The 21,037-nt window shown below is 47.7% G+C and overlaps 1 protein-coding gene across 1 annotated transcript; it reads right to left on the minus strand.

Moving 5' to 3' along the window:
- Nucleotides 1–13,179: 13,179 nt before the first annotated feature.
- On the minus strand, nucleotides 13,180–20,126 carry PRDM13 (PR/SET domain 13). The gene is made up of 4 exons (XM_030447557.1): nucleotides 19,986–20,126; nucleotides 18,120–18,251; nucleotides 17,900–18,020; nucleotides 13,180–14,666 (listed from the first exon to the last, which is right to left on the minus strand). Exons 1-4 carry the CDS (start codon nucleotides 20,124–20,126, stop codon nucleotides 13,180–13,182), a joined length of 1,881 nt encoding a protein of 626 aa, XP_030303417.1.
- Nucleotides 20,127–21,037: the final 911 nt, after the last annotated feature.

The raw sequence follows: 21,037 nt of genomic DNA on the forward strand, positions 1-21,037 counted from the left end.
CTTTGCAATTCAATCTCTTGCCATAGAATCACAGACCTACACTGTTAGAAGCCTCCTCTGGAGTTCACATAATCCAAACCCCTGCTCAGATCAGTCATCTAGACTAAATTGCCCAGAACCATGTCCACTGAGGTTCTGAATACTTCATCTGAAGACCAAAACTCCACAACCTCTTTGGGCAACCTGTGCCAGTTTCTCACAATTCTAACAGGAAAAAAATTGTTTTCTTATGTGCAGATGTAGTTTTCTGTGTTCCAGTTTGTGCTCATTGCCTCTTTTCCTGTCACTTGAGAAGAATCTTTCTTTGTCTTCTTTACTCCCTCCCATCAGGCTTATATACACTTTGATCAGATCCTCCTAAGCCTTGCTGAGGGTGCACTTTTCCCAGCTATTCACAGCATTAATGAAGATGTTAAACATCATTGGCCCCAGTATGGATGCCAAGAGCACACTGGCAGTGACTGGTCTCCAGTTGGACTTCAAATGGCTGATTGCAACCTTTTGAGAACATCAGTTCAGAAGTGGTTTTTTGTCCATTTTACTATCTATCTTGTTTGTTCTCCATCAGTTTGTCAGTGAGAATGTTGTGGAAGATAGTGTCAGATGCTAATGTCAAGATAGACAACTACATGAGACATTCTGTTCTCATTCTTTTAACTATGATCAGCCATGGCTCCACCAGAGTTACCAAGTGTCCCAAGCCCTGAACAACCTGACCTGAACAAGCCTGCACTGAGAGCAGGAGGCTAGTCTGGATAGCCTCTGTAATGAACCCATGATTCATTACAGAAAAAAACAGATTAATTGATCCACACCAAGAACAGGACCCAAGATTAGGATGATGCTGTTATGGAAAGAAGCTGGGATGGGAGAGATGGGAGACCATCATGAAGGGTAAAGATGACTTGTTCAGGAGGAGGGTAGGAGAGATGAGGGCAGTGAATGCTGCTGCTGGGAGGGTTCTTTCTCACATTCAGCACTGAACTGCTGTGCCAGCCCAGCATCCCACATCCCAGCACCCTCTACACTGAGTGTGGGAGCCCCTCATCTCAGCTTCATCAGCTGCCCTGGGTGGGCCCACCTGATAATTATGAGCTCTGGCTTACAGCACTCCTTTCTGAGTGCCAAAGAGCAATTCCTGGTTGTAGCAGTGGAGGTAAAGTCAGAGGATTAAATCCAGAAGAAGAACAACAGAAGGAGGTAAATAACAAGAACAGAACAGCTGATCATGCAGGCTCAGCAGCTTTCAAAAGGTCATTTTTTTCTGAATATTTTTCTATAGTTGTCTCAGACTTTCAATAACCTACAGTGCGTTGGGGAAAGGATGTTGTTATTATATGGTGCTAATGGAACTCAAAGAATACGACTTCCTGGGAAAAAGATACTTCTAAAAAATTATTTTGCTTTTAAAAAAATTCTCAGACTAGTGATTTCTTTTTGCCATTTAACACACCTGAGACTGTTGAGTCAGACATGCAGTATTGTGATTCCTGTAGCAGCATTAACTCAAAATCCACTTATAATGAGGATCAGAAACACAAAATTGAAAAAGTCACTGTTAGATGATTCTCATCTAGATTTCTAAAAGTTGCAGAATCAGGAAGTAAGTTTTAAAGGTGATATAAATAAAGGGACAGGGAACTGAAAGACAAAAACAGATAAAAAGTTACCCTGAGGGGTAGGTATGTTGAAAACTAGGTACCTGGTGAACGAATTAAGAAAGTTTCTGACATTAAGGTGAAAGTCTGTGTAACTCTGGCTAAGTTATGTTAAACACCAATGGATAAAACTGAGATAACAGAGAGGTCAGAAATTACTTCTTACTTTGGCCACTTCAATATTGTTATAAGGTTGTTAATTTTAATTTTCACTCTGAGCTCATGCAGGACCAAATCATGCTTCTCCATCCAGACTGCATGCACTTCTGGAGGCTCCCAACTTCGGAGGCTCCCACATTTGGAGGTAACATCCACACTGCCCCAAACATGTCTCATCTGTTCTGTGAGCTTTTACTGCACACCTGGCAAGCTTTCCATAACCATTACTGTCCCAGGTGCCTCTTTCACAGTCTTTAAAAGAGACACATCATTACTTCTTGTTATAAACCAAGGACTAGGAAGGAGGGGCATTGGAAATAGGAGGGATCAGTGGATTTTTCCTTTTCTATGCTCTTCCCATGCTTTGAATTATTGACAAGCATAATACAGAGCAGTGAACATCTGCTCTGTAGGACCGGCTCATCCCAACGCAGGAAGCTCCTGCAGGGATGCAGCACACTGTCACATCTCATGGTGTTCATTTGTCATCTCCCCAGCATGTGTCCTCAAGCCTGAGCTCCTTCTCCTCAGAGGGAGCCCTTGGGCATGGCTTAGCATCAGGAGCTCTCACTGTTACCCAGGGACATGGCCAAGGCTGGTGGGGAATCAGGGGCCTTCTCTGATTAGTGTATGTGTGGTTGAATCCTGAAGCTAAGGTCCTTCCCCAGGGCACAGATTCAAGAGACAAGTCACATGTCAACAAATAAGACATATTTTATTTTTGGCAGAAGCCTCTGCTGCAGTCTAATACCATAATTCCTGCTCAGAGAAATCGTGGGCAAAGAGTAGGCCCTCCTAACACTTCCCTAACACTCCAGAATTATGTAACTTATTTCACAGACAGTGATTGGTTCCCTGCACCCTGAAGTTGGCCACATACAGACAGAGTCACTCTTAATCCAGTGACTTGAGAGCAGCAACACAGGGAAAGACAGCAACATCCAGGATGTCTCTCAAAGGAAACAGATCCCACAAAAGCTCTCTCCTTCTGAGCCATTAAAACTTAGGTCTAATTGCGTAGGTATCAAGGAAAAAACAAAAAACTGTTAGCCAAGCTGCCCTCTTACACAGAAACACTTTCCTCAAACTTTTACTAGGATCTTTGGCCTCTCTGTTTTTTAACTACAGAGAACGATGGGCATCTCTTACAGGGAGAAGCAGGAATGGGTATAAAGCAAATCATGAAGCTGCAGAAGGTTTGAACTGAAAATGTATCATTTGACTAGAAAAATCTTCATTTTTGTGCTCATTTAGTGTCTGACCTTAAGACATCCTCCTGAGCAGGCTACTTTTGAAGACACCTGAGAAAAACAGAATTATTACCCAAAAAAAATGGTTATTGCAGTCACACTTGCAGTGAAATTCTTATGGCTATATAACAGTTTTATAGAGCAAGTACTAAAATTGTTTAAACAACGTTTAGGAAAGCTGTATATCCAATATAGATTCCTACCCGACACCAAGGCCAGAGCAAAATGCTCAATGCTGACATCATTGGAATCACTGGACATTCTGGAATGTCTTTCCGTACAAAATGTAGAAAGATATCATCTGGCCTGGAAAAGATGATTTGAAAAATGGTTTAGAAATAGATGAAAGAAGGTAAGTGCAAGATGTAAGAAAGTCTATAAATGTATTAGCAATACCCAAATTAATACAACCTGCTCCTCAGGACTGCAGACTTGACCTGATAACTCAAGTAAGGACTACAGGCTGGCTTGGCTTCTAAAAAGAGTTAATTCTACTGAAGAGCTAAATCAAACTCTCATAGAGAGCTAAAACTCAAATACTACTAAATTACTTACTACTAAAGAACCAACTCAAGCTAGTTAAGCTAACTCAAGCTAGACCCCAAAAGAACTAATTCTGCTACAGAGCACTGAAGTAAGATATCAGTGATTTCCATTTAAGAAATCTTTCATGTATGACTTCCAGAGTCTAACCAAATGATGCTGTTACTCCTCTACAACATATTACCAAATACCTTTAGCCCTACATCATTACTGCATACTGATTTTCTCATAACCTTCATTTCCTTCTACTTGATTCAGTTTCTGTGGCACCCCTATCCCAAAAGGCCAAATCCCTAACAAAAACTTGGTCTAGCAGATGGGAGGTAAGATGAATTTCTATTATTAACAATATTATATGGTCCAACATAAGTATGTTGCACAGCTGAGCAGTTTTTATTCTACCAAGTAGAGAGTTGTTGCTTACATGTAGTTCATTGTCAGTATTCAGGCATGGTCCATACAAACCACACAGAACAGGAACATTATTCTTGTATGATTTTTTTCCTTCTATACTCTAGTCTTATCCACTAGAGAGAACAAGATGCCTGTGGTCCCACAAGGCTTTTAAATAGTAACATGTGAAATTTAAAAAAAAAAAAAAAATTGCCAGAAAACGAATCAGAGGTGGGGAGCAGGAAAAGGGGGCAGCTCGATTAGGCAAGGCAAGCAAGAAATGGGCTAGAAAATGGAAAAAGAAAAACAGATGGGAGCTAATTTTCATGAGACCTTGAAGGAAAGGAGTCTGAACTGTGTATGGAAAGCACCTGACTAAGAATCCCAAAAGAGTGTTTCTCCATTCCAGAAAGGGCTTCTGAAAAGGCTGTGGTGTCACTGCTTCTTTTGTGTTGTCAGTCTTGTATAAGGTGTGTGAGACATAACTCTGCATCTCTCTTTGTATGTGTGTTCCTACAGCAGTGTCTTTTCAAGTTCTATGCTTAGAGTCTCTAATGAAGGTTCTTACAGTCAAGGGACAAATCAGCCTATTTTGCAAACTATTGCATCTGTAATTTTCTAAAGACTCCCAATAAGCTATGCACCAAATGTCCATCATATTTCCTCAGGAGCCAGAAACTGAGCTCCTTCAGTAATGCTTTAGCCAACAAATTCAATTATCTTGAGATACAGGTGATGTGACTAGAGCTGACTCAACTCACAATTTCTCATGCTGGATGTGGGCAGGAAAACACAAGGGCAGAGTAATGTTAGAAGCCATGTGGCATCCAATGGTCTGATAGTTGTGTATGGTCACTTCTGCAGAGCTTTCCTCTCTAGCAGCTTTAGGTGCCAAGCTGCAAATATGCACTCTAAGCCTGCTCAAAGAGCTATTGAGGGGCAGTCTGAGTCCAGGTCTAAACATGCATCCTTCTCCAGATGCCCAAATACCTTGCTTTTTAGTGGAAACCTATCATAGAGACAGCATATGGCAGACAAATTCACTTGAGTACACTCTAGAAAGACCCCAATCACATGCCAAAAGGGTAGACAGGCTTTGAAGGCAACTGAAGTCTGTCTTGTGTTTTTAGAAGCATGGCTGTACCTACCAAAGCTGTACCTACCAAACCTTGGATCAGGAAAATTACCAAGCTTTTGGGATGTTGCTGCTGACAGAAGCTCTAGCACAAAAGAGAAATTAAATTTGTGTAAACTCCTGTTACCTCTGCATCTGCTGTACAAATTCTTTAGATAAAAGGTACTTGTTAGAACTGACTATAATTCTGTCACTTGGTTCCTTGTTGGTTTTGACATCTTTCATAAGCATAGATAGAAGCCAGTCTGAAAATCTTGGAAGGGTGCAGAGGAGACATCAGGAAAAACACAAACACCACAAAAGACTGTGCCAAAACAAATGAGTTTATAAAGATCACTTTGCTATGTAGTCTATTTGAACACTGTACATGCCACATCTTTCACCGTATATCCTTCAGATTATAAATAAATCCAATTGACATATATTCACAATCTAGCACCATCTGCTGCATAGAAGAGGTAGACATTTTAAAGAACATTTTAGAAAAAGCATCTCTTCCTTTTCTTGCATGATACATCTTAACCCGTGACACATATTTCTGCTTTCACATATGTATCATTTGACTTTAAGTATTTGAAAAAAGCCATTTGAGGAAACCCTTCTAAATTGTGGATTCTCATTTATTCTTAGAATATGTACTGCAGTAAAATTAATTTACTTCTGAAGAACTAAGCTGAGAAGAAACAGCAGAAAGGTCTAGTTTGAAGTGTAGTGAATCAATCTTAGTGGACGAGATGCATGCAAACAATGAGAGGAGTTATCTTTTCTATATAAATTCTGATTTAAAATAAACATTATATCTAATAAGTGAAACAATTCTCTGCATCATCACATAGTGTTTTAATTTGTTGAGTGTATTTTTCAGCTGTTTTGTTTATATCCCTACAAGAGGTCATTTTTTTCATTAGCTATGACAAAAGCATGAGATAATATTTCCAACAATTTTCATTCAGGAACAAAAGTTACACATTTATGTGTGATTTATTATGTAAGTTATATATATATATATGATAATGAAATTCTAAGTGTCAAAGCATAGAGGCATATTCTAAAATTAATACTGGCTGCCTCAAAAAACTAAGCTTAAGAAAATGCCCCACATTTTCTAAAATTAACTCATTCATGAACTTTGCTCTTCTTCATTTTTTCAATAGTTAAGCTGCCCCATTTCATGTTAACACACAATTTGCTACAGACCACAGAAATAATTTAATACAACAAACTGATTTATTTTCTTAAGTGTCTCACACTAAAGCACTGAAAAAAATAATTTCTCTTCCTCCCTCTGCTTTGCCCAAGAGACATTATTCTTAGCAAACTGGCTGTCAGCAACACAAAACAAAGGGATGTTAAATTAACTTTCTGCTTTGAAAACAGAAAGGAAAAAAGAAAAATAGACCACAAAATGTCAGTGTATTCATGCAGTGAATTCTAGCCTCTGGAAAACCAAAGCAGTTTCCTTACAGGTATTGACCCAAAGACAGCTATCACACTGGGACACAGGGTGCTGCAAGTCCTGACCAGAATCCTGCCTGAACTCAGACTGAAGGCTGAAGATGGCTCACGGAGTCTTTCATTTCAATCGAAAGAAATTTTTGCTTATTTCTACAATGAGGGCCTCTCTCAACAGATAAAAAGTAGAAAGTGCAGGCCAACCATCAGTCACATAGTCATTTGGACATAATTCTATGCTGCTATTTAGCTGCAAATGTTCGTTCTCACCAGGATGCTTTAGCCCTGTGCTGTGGCTAGCAGGATCTTTGGTGAAGTACCTCTGAAAACCCCAGATTACCCAGCCTCTTTGATTTTTCAATAAATACAATAAAAAAATACATTGTCTGCCTTTTTCATTATTTCTTTTGGTGAGCTCATGCACAGTTTGGAGTACTGGAAAATGGGAAATTGGAAGTTTGACGCAGAAAAATAGGACTCAGAGAGCTGAAATGTATTTTTAGTGATTCAATTTTCTGAATAGAGCTTAAAAAAATTGCTCATGTTGTAAGAACCATTCATATGCTCCAAAGTTAAAGTCAGGCTCCAACTACTCTGACTCACCAGGTTTTACAAACTACAGAGGAGTATAAAGGCATCACCTCTGCCCATTCTTACAGCAAAAAGCTATCAATTATTCCTTACCACTCTGAAATTTAGTTTATTGGTGCTGAATTTCTAAATCACGTTTTCTGCATTTCAGATCAGGACTTCAGATTGCCTGTTACCAAATCACTCTCCTCAGGAGTACTTGCTCCTACAGTTTCTGAAAAAGAAAATACATACAAGTCCAACCATTATCCTTGAAATAGAATAATGCATTCCAAAGCAGAACAGATGAAAAATTATAAAATGTTAAACATCAGAAAACCACACACAGCTGCAAGTCTTAAAAAAAAACAACTTGTGAACTTTTCTTTCAGTTTTCCTTAATATTTCAGAATATCAGATGATGGCTGAATATACACCTCAGATCTAGTGATCCATTTCTTCATCTGTGGTGGGTTTTTCCAGTTGCTAAGAAATTTCTTTCTCTTTTTTTCTTGTAAAATACAAGTTTATAACATCCGACATGCTGTAGGGAATCATTCCTCATTGAGTTGACTTTGAATATACCTGAAAGCATTTTGTTGCTCCTAGATTTTATCTTCTATGGTCCAATGAACTGCAGTGAGCTTGAACCCGACCTTGACATGTTGCTCTTTACCTTCAGGTGATAATTCAGGAAGTAACTGCTCACAGTCAAGTTTAAAATCATTCTTTTCAGACAGCTCTGAGAAAAACAAAAAGATCAAAAACTATCCTTGACCTTCACGATTCCCTAACCTGAAGCCAAGTGCAGTTCGATTTTCTTCCATCCTTGTATGTCCCTGTCAATTGAAAGTCTGAATCCAAAGCTTGCTGCTCTTTTCATCAGGTTCAGGTCTGGGATTCTTTTTAGTAATGAAAATACAGTTCACAAATATAACAACTACTTCAAAATGTACTTCCAAGCACATAACTTCTAGTGAAAAAAGAAAAACAGTTCCCTGAAAATATTTTCAGCATGAATGCACCCAAATGAATTCATAGGGTTTTCTGAATCAATAAATCATTTCTTTGCCACATCAGAGTTGTGCCTTTAGAAAGGGACCCTTAAGAACACACACATTTTCATACCTGTAGCAGTCTAAGACTCAGAGCTTTCTGATCAGATCACATCCCTATGCATGTGAATTTAAAACATAAGCATCATGCAAAAGTTTTGAAACCTATGTCCTTTTAAGTATATAGAGCCATAACCTTGCTCAGAACTGATCAAGTCCTCCTCAAGTATTGTGCTAGCAACCACTCCTAAACCTAAAGCCATTTGCATGACAGCAGACTACATCCATCTCAACTAGATGTCAAAGAACTTGGCAAAGTTTAAATCAGTCCCATTAGCTTCACTGGGAAGTGTACGTATTTAACAGCTTTGCAAAATCAGGTGATTTGATGGCTTGTTTAAAGCTGTGACCTCAAGTCGTTTGTTTAAACCCATTCAGCAAGTTTAAAAGAAGATCAAGATCTCTGGTCTGTAAGACCCTGCCCTACAGCTTGGTCATTCACAGTGCCATTGACCTCCCATGTGCACCTTTGGACTGTAAACACAAAAGTACCCACAGCATCTTTAGAATCTGCTTCTTGAGAAGCAGTTCCCATCAGATATATCCATACTTCTTGATGCCATGAATAGGCTATTAAAGAGCATGTCAAAAATCATAAAAACTCTTTCTCATATTTAAAAAATGGAAAGTTACCCAAATCCATTGTTTTCACTAGAATACCAGATGCTGCTGAGCATGAAAGTTTGGAAGCTGAACAACCAGTCTCCTTCCATTACAGTCTGACTAGACTCTAATATTGTCCAAAAGTAATCACAGTGTATCTATTTTCCTTTGCTCTTCATGTCCAGAAAGCAAATGATGTTCTAGTCTTCATTCACAAAATGCAGTTTTTGTTATTCTCTGTCCAACTTCACTTAGAAAACCTGAGTTCTCCCATAGGAAATAATATAGGTAAACCTTGTCGTTTAATCCCTGTGGCCCTTGAACAAACAAACTTCTCAAGGAATAATATTTAAAGGAGATAGTTTTTCTTCAGCCTCACCACGATGCTTTCTGCCTATGCCTTCCACTTTGCATAGATCAAAGCACTATATTTTTCTTAAAAGGTCTTTTTTCTTGTAAATGTGTTTTATTTTTTTCATATTATATAACGAGGAGGACCTGCTTCTTCACTGCAGCTATCAATAACTACACATTCAGAAACTAAACCAACGTTTTGTTCTTTTATTTCCTAGTGGCAAAAGGTAGTCACTGAGGCAGGCAGCCAGCAGCAGTAGACCTGGGGATGCTGAGAACGCAAAATCCAGAGCACATTGTGCCAAGGTGGGGTCCGCAATCAGCTCAGCACGGAACCTACAACCCGCAGGTTTTTCATCACTTTTCAGACGCAAGTTCGCCTCCAGCGAAACAGAGGGTCGCAGGGACCGCCGTGACTGGCACATGACTTAATAACCCCACGAGCTGCAATCCACCAGCCCACCGGCAAACCCGAGGAGCCCACGGGAGGATGCTCCATTGACCCCCTGCACCCCGCCCTCCGCTGCCCCCCGCACAGCCCCGGCCCCGCCGGCACCTCGGGGCGGTGCCGCTGAGCGCGGCCTGGCCAATAGGAGCGCGGGACGCAGGGGAGCTCAGCCAATCAGAGTCCGCGCCGGAGGCCCGGGACGGTGCTGTGGGAAGGAGCCGGGGAGCCCGGGACTCGCAGCCCCGGGGCCGTCGCCCGAACGGGACCTGCGGCAGGGCAGAGAGAGCCCGTCTGCGCGGTTCCAGGGGTGTGCCGGAGCCCAGGGTGACGATGTGCTCCTGGCTTTCTGTCGAGCTGCTTCGTTACTCGGCCGTGGCTACAGCCCGGGCTTCAGGACTCTGCCCAAGTCGCAGAGGTTTCGTGAGAACATTGCCACCTCCTCCCTTGACCGAGAGGGAAAAGGTATAAAATAAAATAAAATAAAATAAAATAAAATAAAATAAAATAAAATAAAATAAAATAAAATATAAAAAGGAAAGGAAAGGAAAGGAAAGGAAAGGAAAGGAAAGGAAAGGAAAGGAAAGGAAAGGAAAGGAAAGGAAAGGAAAGGAAAGGAAAGGAAAGGAAAGGAAAGGAAAGGAAAGGAAAGGAAAGGAAAAACACAAGTAAAATAACGTAAAATGAAATTTTAAATAATCCAAAAATACAATAAAATTTTAAAATAATCATTATCAACCAGCTCTTCTCAAGGGAGGGGCTGCCTAAGCGCATCGTATTTCTGACAGACGGGAAGACCCACCCTAGCCCCCTCGTCGTCGTCCCCGGAGCCGCGCTGGACTCCCGCCGAACCCGGCAGAGCCGCCTGGGGCAGGGGACAGCGCGGTTGCAGGTCGGGTCCCGCACCCCCGGCGGCAGAAGTCCGCAGGGCTTGTGGCGTGGCCATCGTGGTTCGCATCCCAGGCGGGCCAGCGGAGCCCACACGCTGCCCCCGCACATGGACCTGGTGCACCTGGGGATGGAGTGGGCCTCTCCCCTGCCGGCTTCCCAGGCGTGGGGCTCTAAAAATGTAATTACCTCTCCCTGTGTCTTCCCTTGTGCTTGTATTTCCACTTAGCCGCTGCGTAGCAGAAAAAAAAAAAAAAAAAAAAAAAAAAAAAAAGCCACCGTGTTTTGTCTTGTTTTAGGTGGTTTGGTGGTTTGGGTTTTTTGGTTGGTTGGTTTTGGTTTTGTCTTTTCTCCACCTCAGTTATTTGCGGTTGGTTTTATTTAGTTCGGTTTGTGTTCTATTTCTCGATTAAAACACTCAAACAATACATCAAATTTTTTAATCGTTAATTCCCACAAATTGACCGTCCAGAGTACCTTTTATTTCCCTTTTGAAATGTAGCTGAAGTGTTACTATTTGATGGGACACTTCTACTAAAACACACAAACTCCACTGGCGAGTAAGTTCCCCTAACACGGTTTTGTTATTTTACCCTTTTCATGACCTCATAACGTACCTGACTCGTCTCTCCCCGGCACCAGCTCCATGGTGGGTGCCTTGCTTTTAGAGGGAAAAAAAAAATACTGAAATAATGAACCATTTGGCTAAATTCCTGGTCCCGCTGCTGGTGCTATCTATAAATGACAACACGATTTCCGACTCCAGCGACAGATAAACAAGATGCCTCTCTCGGCAGGAGAGTCTTTTTCCATTTACTTTCATGACAGGAACACCACTTGCGTCCTGGGATAATAGTGAATAGAGGAGGTGGGTATTTACAGCACAAGCCAGAAGAAGAATTTTAAAATATATCCTCAATCCCACAGCTTCTGAATCTAAATCATGCCTTTAAAGGAAACCCAAGCCTGGCATTTGATTTCTCATGTCCTATTACTGATAAGCACGTTTAGCCTTAAGAGACAAAAAAATAGAATCAGAAATTCTGTCAATTTTGTTTCTGAGATTTTCAGATGCTACAAATAATTTGACTGTATTTTACATTGCATCACCTACACCCTGAACTGAAGTAGGGCCCGATCCTGGAAACTCACAGCCGCATCAGCTGAAGAGTTTTACCACCTGCATCACAATTGGGAACCACGCAAAATCAAAAAGCGGGAGTCCCTCCTGTGTGCTCCCCATGAAAGCATCAGTTCGGATATGAGCAGGGAGAGAGAGCTGCGCAGCTGGAGGATCACTGGCGGCAGAGTTGCATCGCTTTGCGAGGTGACCTGGAGTATTTTCCAGGGGAAACAGATGTTTTCCTGACAGTCTTTTTGAAGCTGGACGCGTTTCAGGTTTTTCAAACCACCAGTAGACGAAGACTTTTTTTCCTTCAGATAAAAGTACCAATTGTTCTAGAGACAATATTTACAAAAAGAGAATGCTTGACAGAAAGCAAATAAAGCAGATTAGTAGTGCTCAGCCCTTAATGTCTCTGAACTTCCCTGTGGGAAAAAGAGGAAAAAAAGAAAAAGGAAAAAAAAATGTTTTCCCAAAGTCGTAGGCATAAGGAAGAATGGATTAGATTTTGTTTGGGTTTGTTTTGCTAAACGAAAGAAAGAAAATTCTCATTCCTTAGAGCTTGACCCAAATACAGTGAATACAGCGGGATCTGGGCCGAGCTGCCGATCATCAGAAGAGGTGTGGAGAAGCAGGAGATCCTGCTGACAGCACTTCAGTCAACTAGACAAACAGTAGTTTGTCAGTAACTTTATTTAAAAAAAAAAAAAATATATCGCATGACAAAGTGGAACCAAGACCAAAATACTGTATTCACTGTACATCATTCATTAGAAAACGAACATACACCACATTTGTATTCTACCAAACAGAGAGTGTATTTCCTTTAAAATTATATAGTGCGTGCTTTTAGATGCATGCTTTTCAGTATTTATTTTACATTTGTTACTCAAATATTATCTGTTATAAATAATTGCAACTTGATCAAATGGTGCACCTGTTATCATATGGGAACCTCCTGAGTGCTGCAAGTGTGGCCTTTTTTTGACTTTTTTTCTTCCTTTCTTTCCAAAAAGCTGTTGGTATTGCTTTATTAGGACCCAAGAAAGCACGTCTGAGGGTCAGATAAAGTGTACAGATGCCAGAGGCGCTTGCAGACCCCGGGGCTGCTGCTGAGCCCCTTGGGGGTCGGACCGCTGGAACAAGTGACGGGAGAGCACATAGAAAAAAATCGTTTCAAAAAGGCACAATTTCCTCGACACAAAGGTACAATAAAAATATATGGCCACTGAAATACGGGCGCCTATGGGGAAGCGGTGCCTGCCCGATGGGATCCCGGGCCCGCCAGGGTTTCCCCACCCACCCCCACCCCAGCCCTCTCTCGGCATCACGGCTGCAGCCCGCGTACTCCCGGACGCCCCGCCGCCCGCGGGGACCTGCCCGCCCGCGCTGCCCGCCACACGGCCTCCGGTGGGACCGCCCCGGGAGCTCAGAGTAAATGGGAGGGGGGTCTGCAGCGCTCTCCCCGCCCCGCCCCGGTCGGCTCCTGCATCACTGCTCGCGGTTCCTGCTGCCACTCTCCGGGTCGCTCTGGTCGTCGGTGAAGCAAACGTCCACGTCGCTCTCGTTATCAGTCTTTTGCTCCTGCTCGGGGTGCGCGTAGCCAGAGTCACTCTTGTCCTCGGCTGCCTTGCCGAGGCTCTGCCCCGGATGCCGGGACTTGACGTGCCGCTCCAGGTCGCGGCGCCGCACCAGCACCTTGCCGCAGTACTCGCAGCGGTAAGGCGTGTTGCCCTCGGCGTGCAGGCGTATGTGTTTGTTGAGGTTGCTGGGGTCCCCGAAGGGCCGCAGGCAGACCTTGCACTTGAGCGGCTTGTAGCCGGTGTGAGTCCGCATGTGGATCTTCAGCCCGTACTTGCGGGAGTACAGCTTCCCGCAGTAGAGGCACAAGTGCCCGGTCTTAGGCTTCCCGCCGGCCGCCCCTGCCGCTCCCGCCGGCAGAGCTTCCAGCCTCCCGCGGCCCTTCTCGGCCGCCAGCTCGGAGAGCTGCTGCGTGTGCATGGCGATCTCCCGGTCGATGCTGGCCAGCGAGCCCAGCTCGGCGGCGTGCAGCCCGGCCGCGGGCCCCCCGAAGTACGACACCGACTCGGGGTACTTGAGGAGGCCGCCGAGGTGCAGCTTCAGCGGGTAGTAGGGCGCGGCGCCGTACAGCAGCTCCCCGTTGTAGACGGTGAGCGGCATCACCGGCAGCCCGCACTCTCCCGCGTACGCCTTCAGCCCCTCGAAGGGCGGCAGCGCGAACCGCTCCAGAGCCCCACCGGGCAGCGGCGGGTAGCGGGCGGGCGGCAGAGCGGCGGCGGGCAGCCCCCGCTCCACCTGCCGGAAGGCCGAGGCCTCCTCCAGGGGCGAGAGCAACGGAAAGGCCCGTAGCCCGCCACCGCACGCCAGCCCCGCCGCCGCCGCTGCCGCCGCCGCTGCCGCCGCCGGGGGAGCGGCCTCGCCCGGCAGCGCCCCGCACTTGGGCGGTGCCTCGGCGGCGGTGCGTCCCGCCTTCAGCCCCCCCAGCAACTTAGAGAAGCCGAGGGCGGTGGCGCCCCGCGCCTCCTCCCGCAGCGGCCCGGCAGGGCGGAAGGCCGAACGCGCCCCGGTGCAGAGCGCCAGCCCATTGCCGCCCGCCGGGCCCAGCAGCGGCCCCGGCCCACGGGCGGCCCCCACGCTCATGTCCAGGGCGCGCTCCTGCTCCTCCTTACCCACCGCCCTCTTGGGCAGCCCCTGCTTGGCGAGAGGCGGGGAGGCGGCGGCAGCCTCCCGCTTGACGGGCTCCCGCGGGCCGCAGCCGGGGGGCGGGTGGCCGCGCAGGGCGGTGGCCGGCGGCTCCTTGGCGGGGAGGCCGAAAGTGGCAGCGGAGGGCCGACCGTGGTCGTGGTGGAGGAAGGGCCGGCCGTGGCTCAGCGCGCAGTGGAAGTGGACGTGAGCCTTGAGGCTGTTGGGGTACTTGAAGGTCCTCCAGCAGTACCAGCAGATGTACCGCTCCTCCCCTGCAGAGGCAAGCGGAGGGGCACGTCAGAAGTGGCCGCATATCCCCGCGCATCCCCGCGCATCCCCGCCACCGCGGCTCGTCCCTCCGGTGCGGGCGCTGCGCGGTGCAGGCTGCGCTCCCGCAGACGGGGCGCCGTGGCGCCGGGGGGGAGCAGCTGCTGCCTCGAGTCGTCTGTCGGGGGGCCCATCTGTTGGCGTTTGCAGAGGAGGTAGCGTATGTCAGGGAGTCGGCTGCAGCGAACAAAGGCCAATCTAATGATCGTCAGCCCCTCATTACGCGGCGAGACAATATCCGATATGTATGGGCCATATGTAATCATTCCCTTTCAGAGGACAATGCCCTTTCTGCCCCGTCCCCTAAACACTTCGGCTTCTCTCAAGCGGAACAGACCTCGGTGGCCGCGGCTGTGATGACTAGCCGGCACGGCGGAGACGTAGGATTCTCTTTCCCCAACCTTGCCCTTCCTGTCACCAATGTCCCCTGCCAGAAACAATGCCAGTAGCCTCTCCCCAGCCCCGACGGTGAAACAATTCCTCTACCTGTCTGAATACCTCTCTTTCTCTCCTTTCCTTCCTTTCTCTTCCTCTCTACTTCCTAAATCCTTCCTTCCCCATTTTTTCCCGTTCCCTTTTATTTTCTCTTCCCCTCTTCGTTCTCTCTTTTTTTATTTGTCTACGTGTATCCACATCTCTCTCGCTCGTTCTTCCCGAGCTTCAGTCACTTCAATACACCGAAAAAGCTTTTCACAAATGTTCTCCCGATCTGCTGCCCGCCTTCCCCTTCCCCAGCTGATCCTCACTCCTTACTTAATGCACCGAAACCCCAAAGGTGAGGCCAAGTACCACACAGAACCGAGAGGCACCCCGGTCCTGACACCAGGAAGTTCTTTGGAGGACGGGGCGGGGCACAAGCGGCCTGGGATGCGGGGGCTTTGGCCCTGCGCTGCATTCCGGGGCACCCGGGGGGGTGGGGTGGGTCACCGAGGGGGACACGCTGGCTGCTACCATCCTCCTCAGAGGGCTTTTCATGCCCGGGATCAGCCGGTGGAACTCAGTGAGTGCATCCAGGACCTCTGCGGCTGAAAGTCGAAAGCTTCGCTCTCTGTGGGAAACTCAGTCCCGAACCCGCCTGGAAGGATCCAGCTGTGCTGCGTGTGTTTCGTCGTCTGTGTCCTTGCTGTCTTTCCTGGCTTGCCGTGAGAGAGGTGGTCCGGCGCTGTGCAAGCGATACGAAGTTCGTAGACTTCGGGGGCGGGGGAGTTATTTGCCCCGTCGAGGAGTGGGGCAGGCAGGCAGGCGCGTGTTTTCTTGGATGGGGGGGGGGGGGGGGGGGGTTAGCAGTGTAACCACGGCTGCAATCCCACCGCCATGCTCTAGAAAAGGGGTAGAGGAGTGGCAAGGACCGAAAGCGTGCATTGGCCACGCATCCCCGAGGGCTCGGTCTTGGCGCCTTCATTTGCCTTTGCGGGTCTCTCCACTGGGGTGGCTTGGCCTTGTCTGGCCAGAGACCGGGTGCATCCCGAGAGCCACCGAATGAGGCGCTTTCCCCGGCTCTGTTCCAGCCCATAAACCGTAACTCGAGGAAAAAGTTGGGGGGAAAAAATATATATGTATATACAACGACAAAAATCGAAACAAACAAACAAAAAGCATGGAAACCACTTCTTTCTCATCACGGTACACCCAAATAACTGGGGTCAGACACTTAAGATTTCCAAAGATGTGGGCTGGGTTTTTTGTTGTTTGTATTAAAAAAAAAAAAAAAAATTTCTTCCGCACGGTTTTCTTTTGTTTTCCGACGTACTATCGTTAAATGCTTCAGCATTTTGATACACTTATTCTGAGCCCGTATTTATGAGCCTGTGTGCAGGGTAAGACAGCAACGAATCCTCACTTCGACGGGACGAGGAAGATGCCACATGCCGGGTGCCGCTCGCAAACCTGAGCTTTCTTTCCTTTGCCGAGAAGCACTGGTACCCATCCACTGGCAAGGGCTGCTGGTCTGGGGCCACAGAACCGAGTACCGTGACATCCCTCCTGCATCCGAAACTTCTCCAGAGCTTTTAGAAGGGGTGGCCCTCCGTAGCCGCATGGCCTCGCTGCCTTTTACAGGGGGGTGACACAGAGGTGACCAAGAACTTCTTTTCCGAGTACGGTTTTAGTAAAAGGATGGATTCGGGATCTTATGCATCGCAGGACACTGATGGGACGAGAGCTGCCAGCGTCTGGCGTTCCAGCATTTATCCTTCCAGGCCATATCCTGATTATTCCGCAGAGTAGCCGGCCCTGGGGGGGTAGGACTCGGCCGCCTCCCCGAATGGTGGTTCTTGTTCGTTTCTCAGGGACACCTTCAGGCCGACGGATCTTCTGCGTAGGGCAGGAGCAGGCGGGGTTCCCTCGCCACTACAGCGGAGCGGGCTTAGCCCGAGGTGAGCGAGTGTCTGCAGGTGGCACCGAGACGCTGCCACCCCCCCCCCCTCCCGGGACCGGGATTAGCGGTCTGCCGGGATTAGCGGTCCGCCTGCCGCCGGCCCAGCACGATATATGAACGTTGAAGGGTTTCTCCTTCTTTCACCTCGTTTAATGTGCTGCCACCTTACCAGTTTTGTTAACATTGGTGTAATTCCAGCTAAGAATCACCTTGCTGCTTGAAACAAGCGATCCCAGTTGGCTGTCTTTCCCTTTCCAATATCCTCGGATATCCTTATCTAAGTGTAATTAGATGCCAAATTATTTTTTATCTAATGCATCCTAATTTCTAGGAACTGCCAACTACCACCCGTTTTGACTTGCCTTGATCTGTCCACAAAATAATCTGAAAAGTGTCTCTGTAGCTCTGAAAAAGGAAAGCGGCATTTTGAAAATCTAAGAAGCCAATTTACTGTCTCGCATAATACTACCGTTGCTGCAGAGAAATCCCATTTGCCTATCAAAAGATCATTAGATTGTGCCAATGACGGAGGGACTCGAGGCACGGGGGCCCTTTCCATACGCTACCGAGTTAATAGATCACCCTTTAAATATAAGCAGATGGGGTCTTAGTTTAAAGGGTGGCAGGTTAAAAGTCCCCGCAGCTGTGCTGGCATTAATTTTTCTGAGGACACGGATTCGAAAGGCCAACGTTTACCTACCGCAGTCTGAGTGAGTTCCCGTTAAAATGTCAATTAAAGAGAGTTTGTTTGGTTTGTTTCATTTAATTTGGTTGCTCTGAAATCAATGCCCTCATCTGTACCTTTCTCGTCGTGCGTCGGGGTGGCCGTGACGGGGATGTCAAACCACTGCGCCAGAGGGTTGGAGTACCAGACAGTGAGCTCCTCTCCCGGCTGGACATCTCTCAGAGCCCGGTAGAAAATCTGGGAGGTTAAAAAAAGAAAGTTCTTCAGGAGGCTTGAGAGGGGAGACAGGTGACAAGAGATAAGTGGTAGGCCGGCCCGGAGCCGCCAGTGGGGTACCTGTCCTCCTGGAAGATCCGCAACAGCCTCCAGTGTCTGCTCTTGGGAGTTTCGGGCAGCCCGGATTAACCCTATCCACTCCAGAGCTGAACTCCCGGCTTCATCCACTAATTCCCCTCTCACCATCCGCACCTGGAAGACAGGCGGCTGTCACTTCCACACGAGACGAAACAAAAAGAAAAAAAAATCTTACCTCTATCCCTGCCTGCCTGCGTGCTCTGCCTTGCCCGGCAAACCTGCTTTCCCACACCGAGCAGGTGTCTGGGCATCAGATCTGGGAAGCAGAGGCGAGAGCACCTCATTTTACCACGAGTTTGATTCTTTCATTCTCACCTAGATTGAGGTAGCACCTACCTCGACCAGCACGTTCCTTGGGAAAGCTGGTGCTGGCCTGGAGTGGGCTTGTTCTCTGTGGGGGTAAGGGTGGAAGAGCCTGATCCCGGCTAAAACCTGCAGCACTTGCGAGGGAAAATAGGATTTTTCCCTTGGGTCGCACTGGCACAAACGCTCCTTGTTCAGCCACAGCTGCTGAATTTAGCTTAGCGCTATATTAAATGCCCAGGTGAGATGTTATTTTCTTGGAAGGGTTTGTGCAGCCTCTGAGACAGTGCAAAACAATTGCGACATATACGACTTGTCGGAAGACTGGGAGGGGGAAAAGGGAGAGGATTCTGCTTAGCTACAAAGTCTCTGTAGCCCCATACTTCATAATCTGCTTGGCTATACAAAGAGAAAATGAAGTGCACATTCGCTGAATGACCGTGCAATAAAAGTCATTGGAACAAAGCAGTCTAAAGGGAGAAACCAAGGGAGCCAGATGAGAAATAAATTTGAGTGGGCTGGCAGAGCGTTTAAAAACAATTAAAGGGCATTAAAAATCCGAGCGGAACGCGTGAGCCGCGGCTGCCCGGGGGGTGGAAAGAGGCATCTCATCCGCAGCCCCCTGAGGAGTCTGATGGACGGGGCGAGTACCCTTCACCGCCGCCTCCTCCTCGCTCCTTCACAGCTCGGACATCGACTGACCCCGGAGCATGTAGCCGGGTGGTCGTCACCCCCTCCCGCTCCTGTTATGCAGGTTATTTTCTGCTCCGGGGGAAGGAGATGGTCCAAAGCTTTGAGAGAAGGCCGAGCTGCTCTGGGGTTGCCCTGAGACCTGCACACCGCCGCTGCCCCCGGTGGAGCCCCTGGACAGGCCTCCTCCCACCATCCCCCCTCTATCCCCTTGCGCTCCCCTCCGGCCCCAACCAAAAGACTCACTAGACCCTTGACCGAAGAGAGGGATGGAGGGGAACAAACCCGAGCCAAACGCAGAAGTAAATCGGTGCATCTGCCTCTCCCCCTTTTACTTCCCCGGACAAAACCCGGAGGCTGTGAAAGCCGTGTGCCCCCTTCTCGCCGGGGTTCCAGGGACCAGGAGCCAGGCGTGGCACGTCCTGGCCCTGCCGGGGAATGAATGATGCAGAGCCCCGAGGGGCGAGGGCCGGGCTGCCGGACCAGCGCCCACCGGCACCGGGCACGGGGCTGCAGCGGTGCCTTCAGCACGTCTGTGTCCAAGGCGGGTGGGCGTCCGCTCCTCCGGGAGAGCCCCCGGGTCCCCTGGCCTTTCGAGGAGGTCGGCCGGGCTAGCGGGGCGCCAGGCGCTGGGGAGGAGAGGGAGAGGGTACGGGCGGGCAGGCTTTCCTGGCAAAGCCGCGTGGAGACATCTCGGGACGCTTTGGAAACGCTTCCCTTTCCTTTCCTGGCTCTCTCTAAGAAGGGAAGATCGAAGAGGGAGGGGGGAATAGCAGCCTCTTCTCCCAAGCCGTCTTCCCCAGAGCCAACGAAAAAGCAAAGTCCAGCGGTGCAGGAGAGACCGTAGGAAAATACCTTTTTTTTGGGTCCTGGCTCCCTGCGGTCTGACAGGTACTTGCCCAGTTTGAAGATGCCCGGCACGGGACCCAGCCGCAGCCCTGCCGGGATGCAGCTCTCGGCGCTGACGCTGATGGCCGGAGCCCTGCTGCTTTGCATCGCTGCCTCTGGGTGAGAGCTCTCGGGAACCCCAACTACTTAAGGGGGCCGGAGTGACAGCAGCGGCGGCTGGGAGGATGAGCACAGGCTTATCTCCGCCCGCAGAGTGACGCGGCAGTGTGCGAACGCCGGCTTTTCAACGGGAGCAGGAGGGGTACCCCTTGGCAGGGGGATGCTCTGGGGCGCACAGTTTGGTGAGAGAGTTTGGCTCCTCGAGCAGCTGCGGAGTCCCATCCAAGAGGGTCACATGGAGCCTTTCCCTAACCCTCCTGCATAATCAGGCGGAGTGAATGGCTGGCAGACAATGGGCCAGGCGACCTTCCCATTCCTAAAAATCCAATTTGTCAAGGGCAAAGAAAAGGAGCTGGTGAATCAAAGGTCTGGAGGGACCATTAATCCTCAGCATGGGGTATTGTCCCCGAGACAGTTACGATATTTTAAGTGACAAATCCACTGTATAATTTCTCCATAAATTTTACTTCCTTTTATTGTTCCTCGACAAACCAGTTTTGGAAAATAAGTGACTATTTTAAGTCTACTTGGCTGAGCCTTTTGAGGTTTAATATACTTCAAAGATTTTTAATTCTCTTCCCTTGGCTTTATTCTAAAGGAGATTAAACAAAGAGATGGGGAATGTTTTGAGGACTTGTTAACTTCTATTGATTCCCGGCGTGTGCCATACAGAAATTGGGCAGGTACTTGATGGGAAAACACCAGAAAATACCTACACTTTTTTTTCTTTTTTTTTTTTTTTTCTTTTATTTTTTAAGAACGACCATATTACCATTTCAGTAGGTTGGTTTCAGGCCAGTACTCTGGTTAGAAGAGCTTTGCTCCTTAAGGAGGAGGAATAGCACAAAATATAAGAGGCTGTAGCCCTCTGTAAAACACAAACCGCTGCGTCTACTAGC

The sequence above is a fragment of the Calypte anna genome, chromosome 3 (genome assembly GCF_003957555.1).
Source record: "Calypte anna isolate BGI_N300 chromosome 3, bCalAnn1_v1.p, whole genome shotgun sequence".
NCBI lineage: Eukaryota > Metazoa > Chordata > Aves > Apodiformes > Trochilidae > Calypte > Calypte anna.

What these genes read in the sequence shown, in the direction of transcription:
- PRDM13 (XM_030447557.1), bottom strand. Translation starts at nt 20,126, where the DNA reads ATGCAAAGCAGCAGGGCTCCGGCCATCAGCGTCAGCGCCGAGAGCTGC. An exon ending in AGCCAGGACCCAAAAAAAAG is followed by an intron (nt 18,252 to 19,985) that starts GTATTTTCCTAC and finishes CCTGTCTTCCAG; the next exon opens with GTGCGGATGGTGAGAGGGGA. An exon ending in CCCGACGCACGACGAGAAAG is followed by an intron (nt 14,667 to 17,899) that starts GTACAGATGAGG and finishes TTGCCTCTGCAG; the next exon opens with GGGAGGAGCGGTACATCTGC.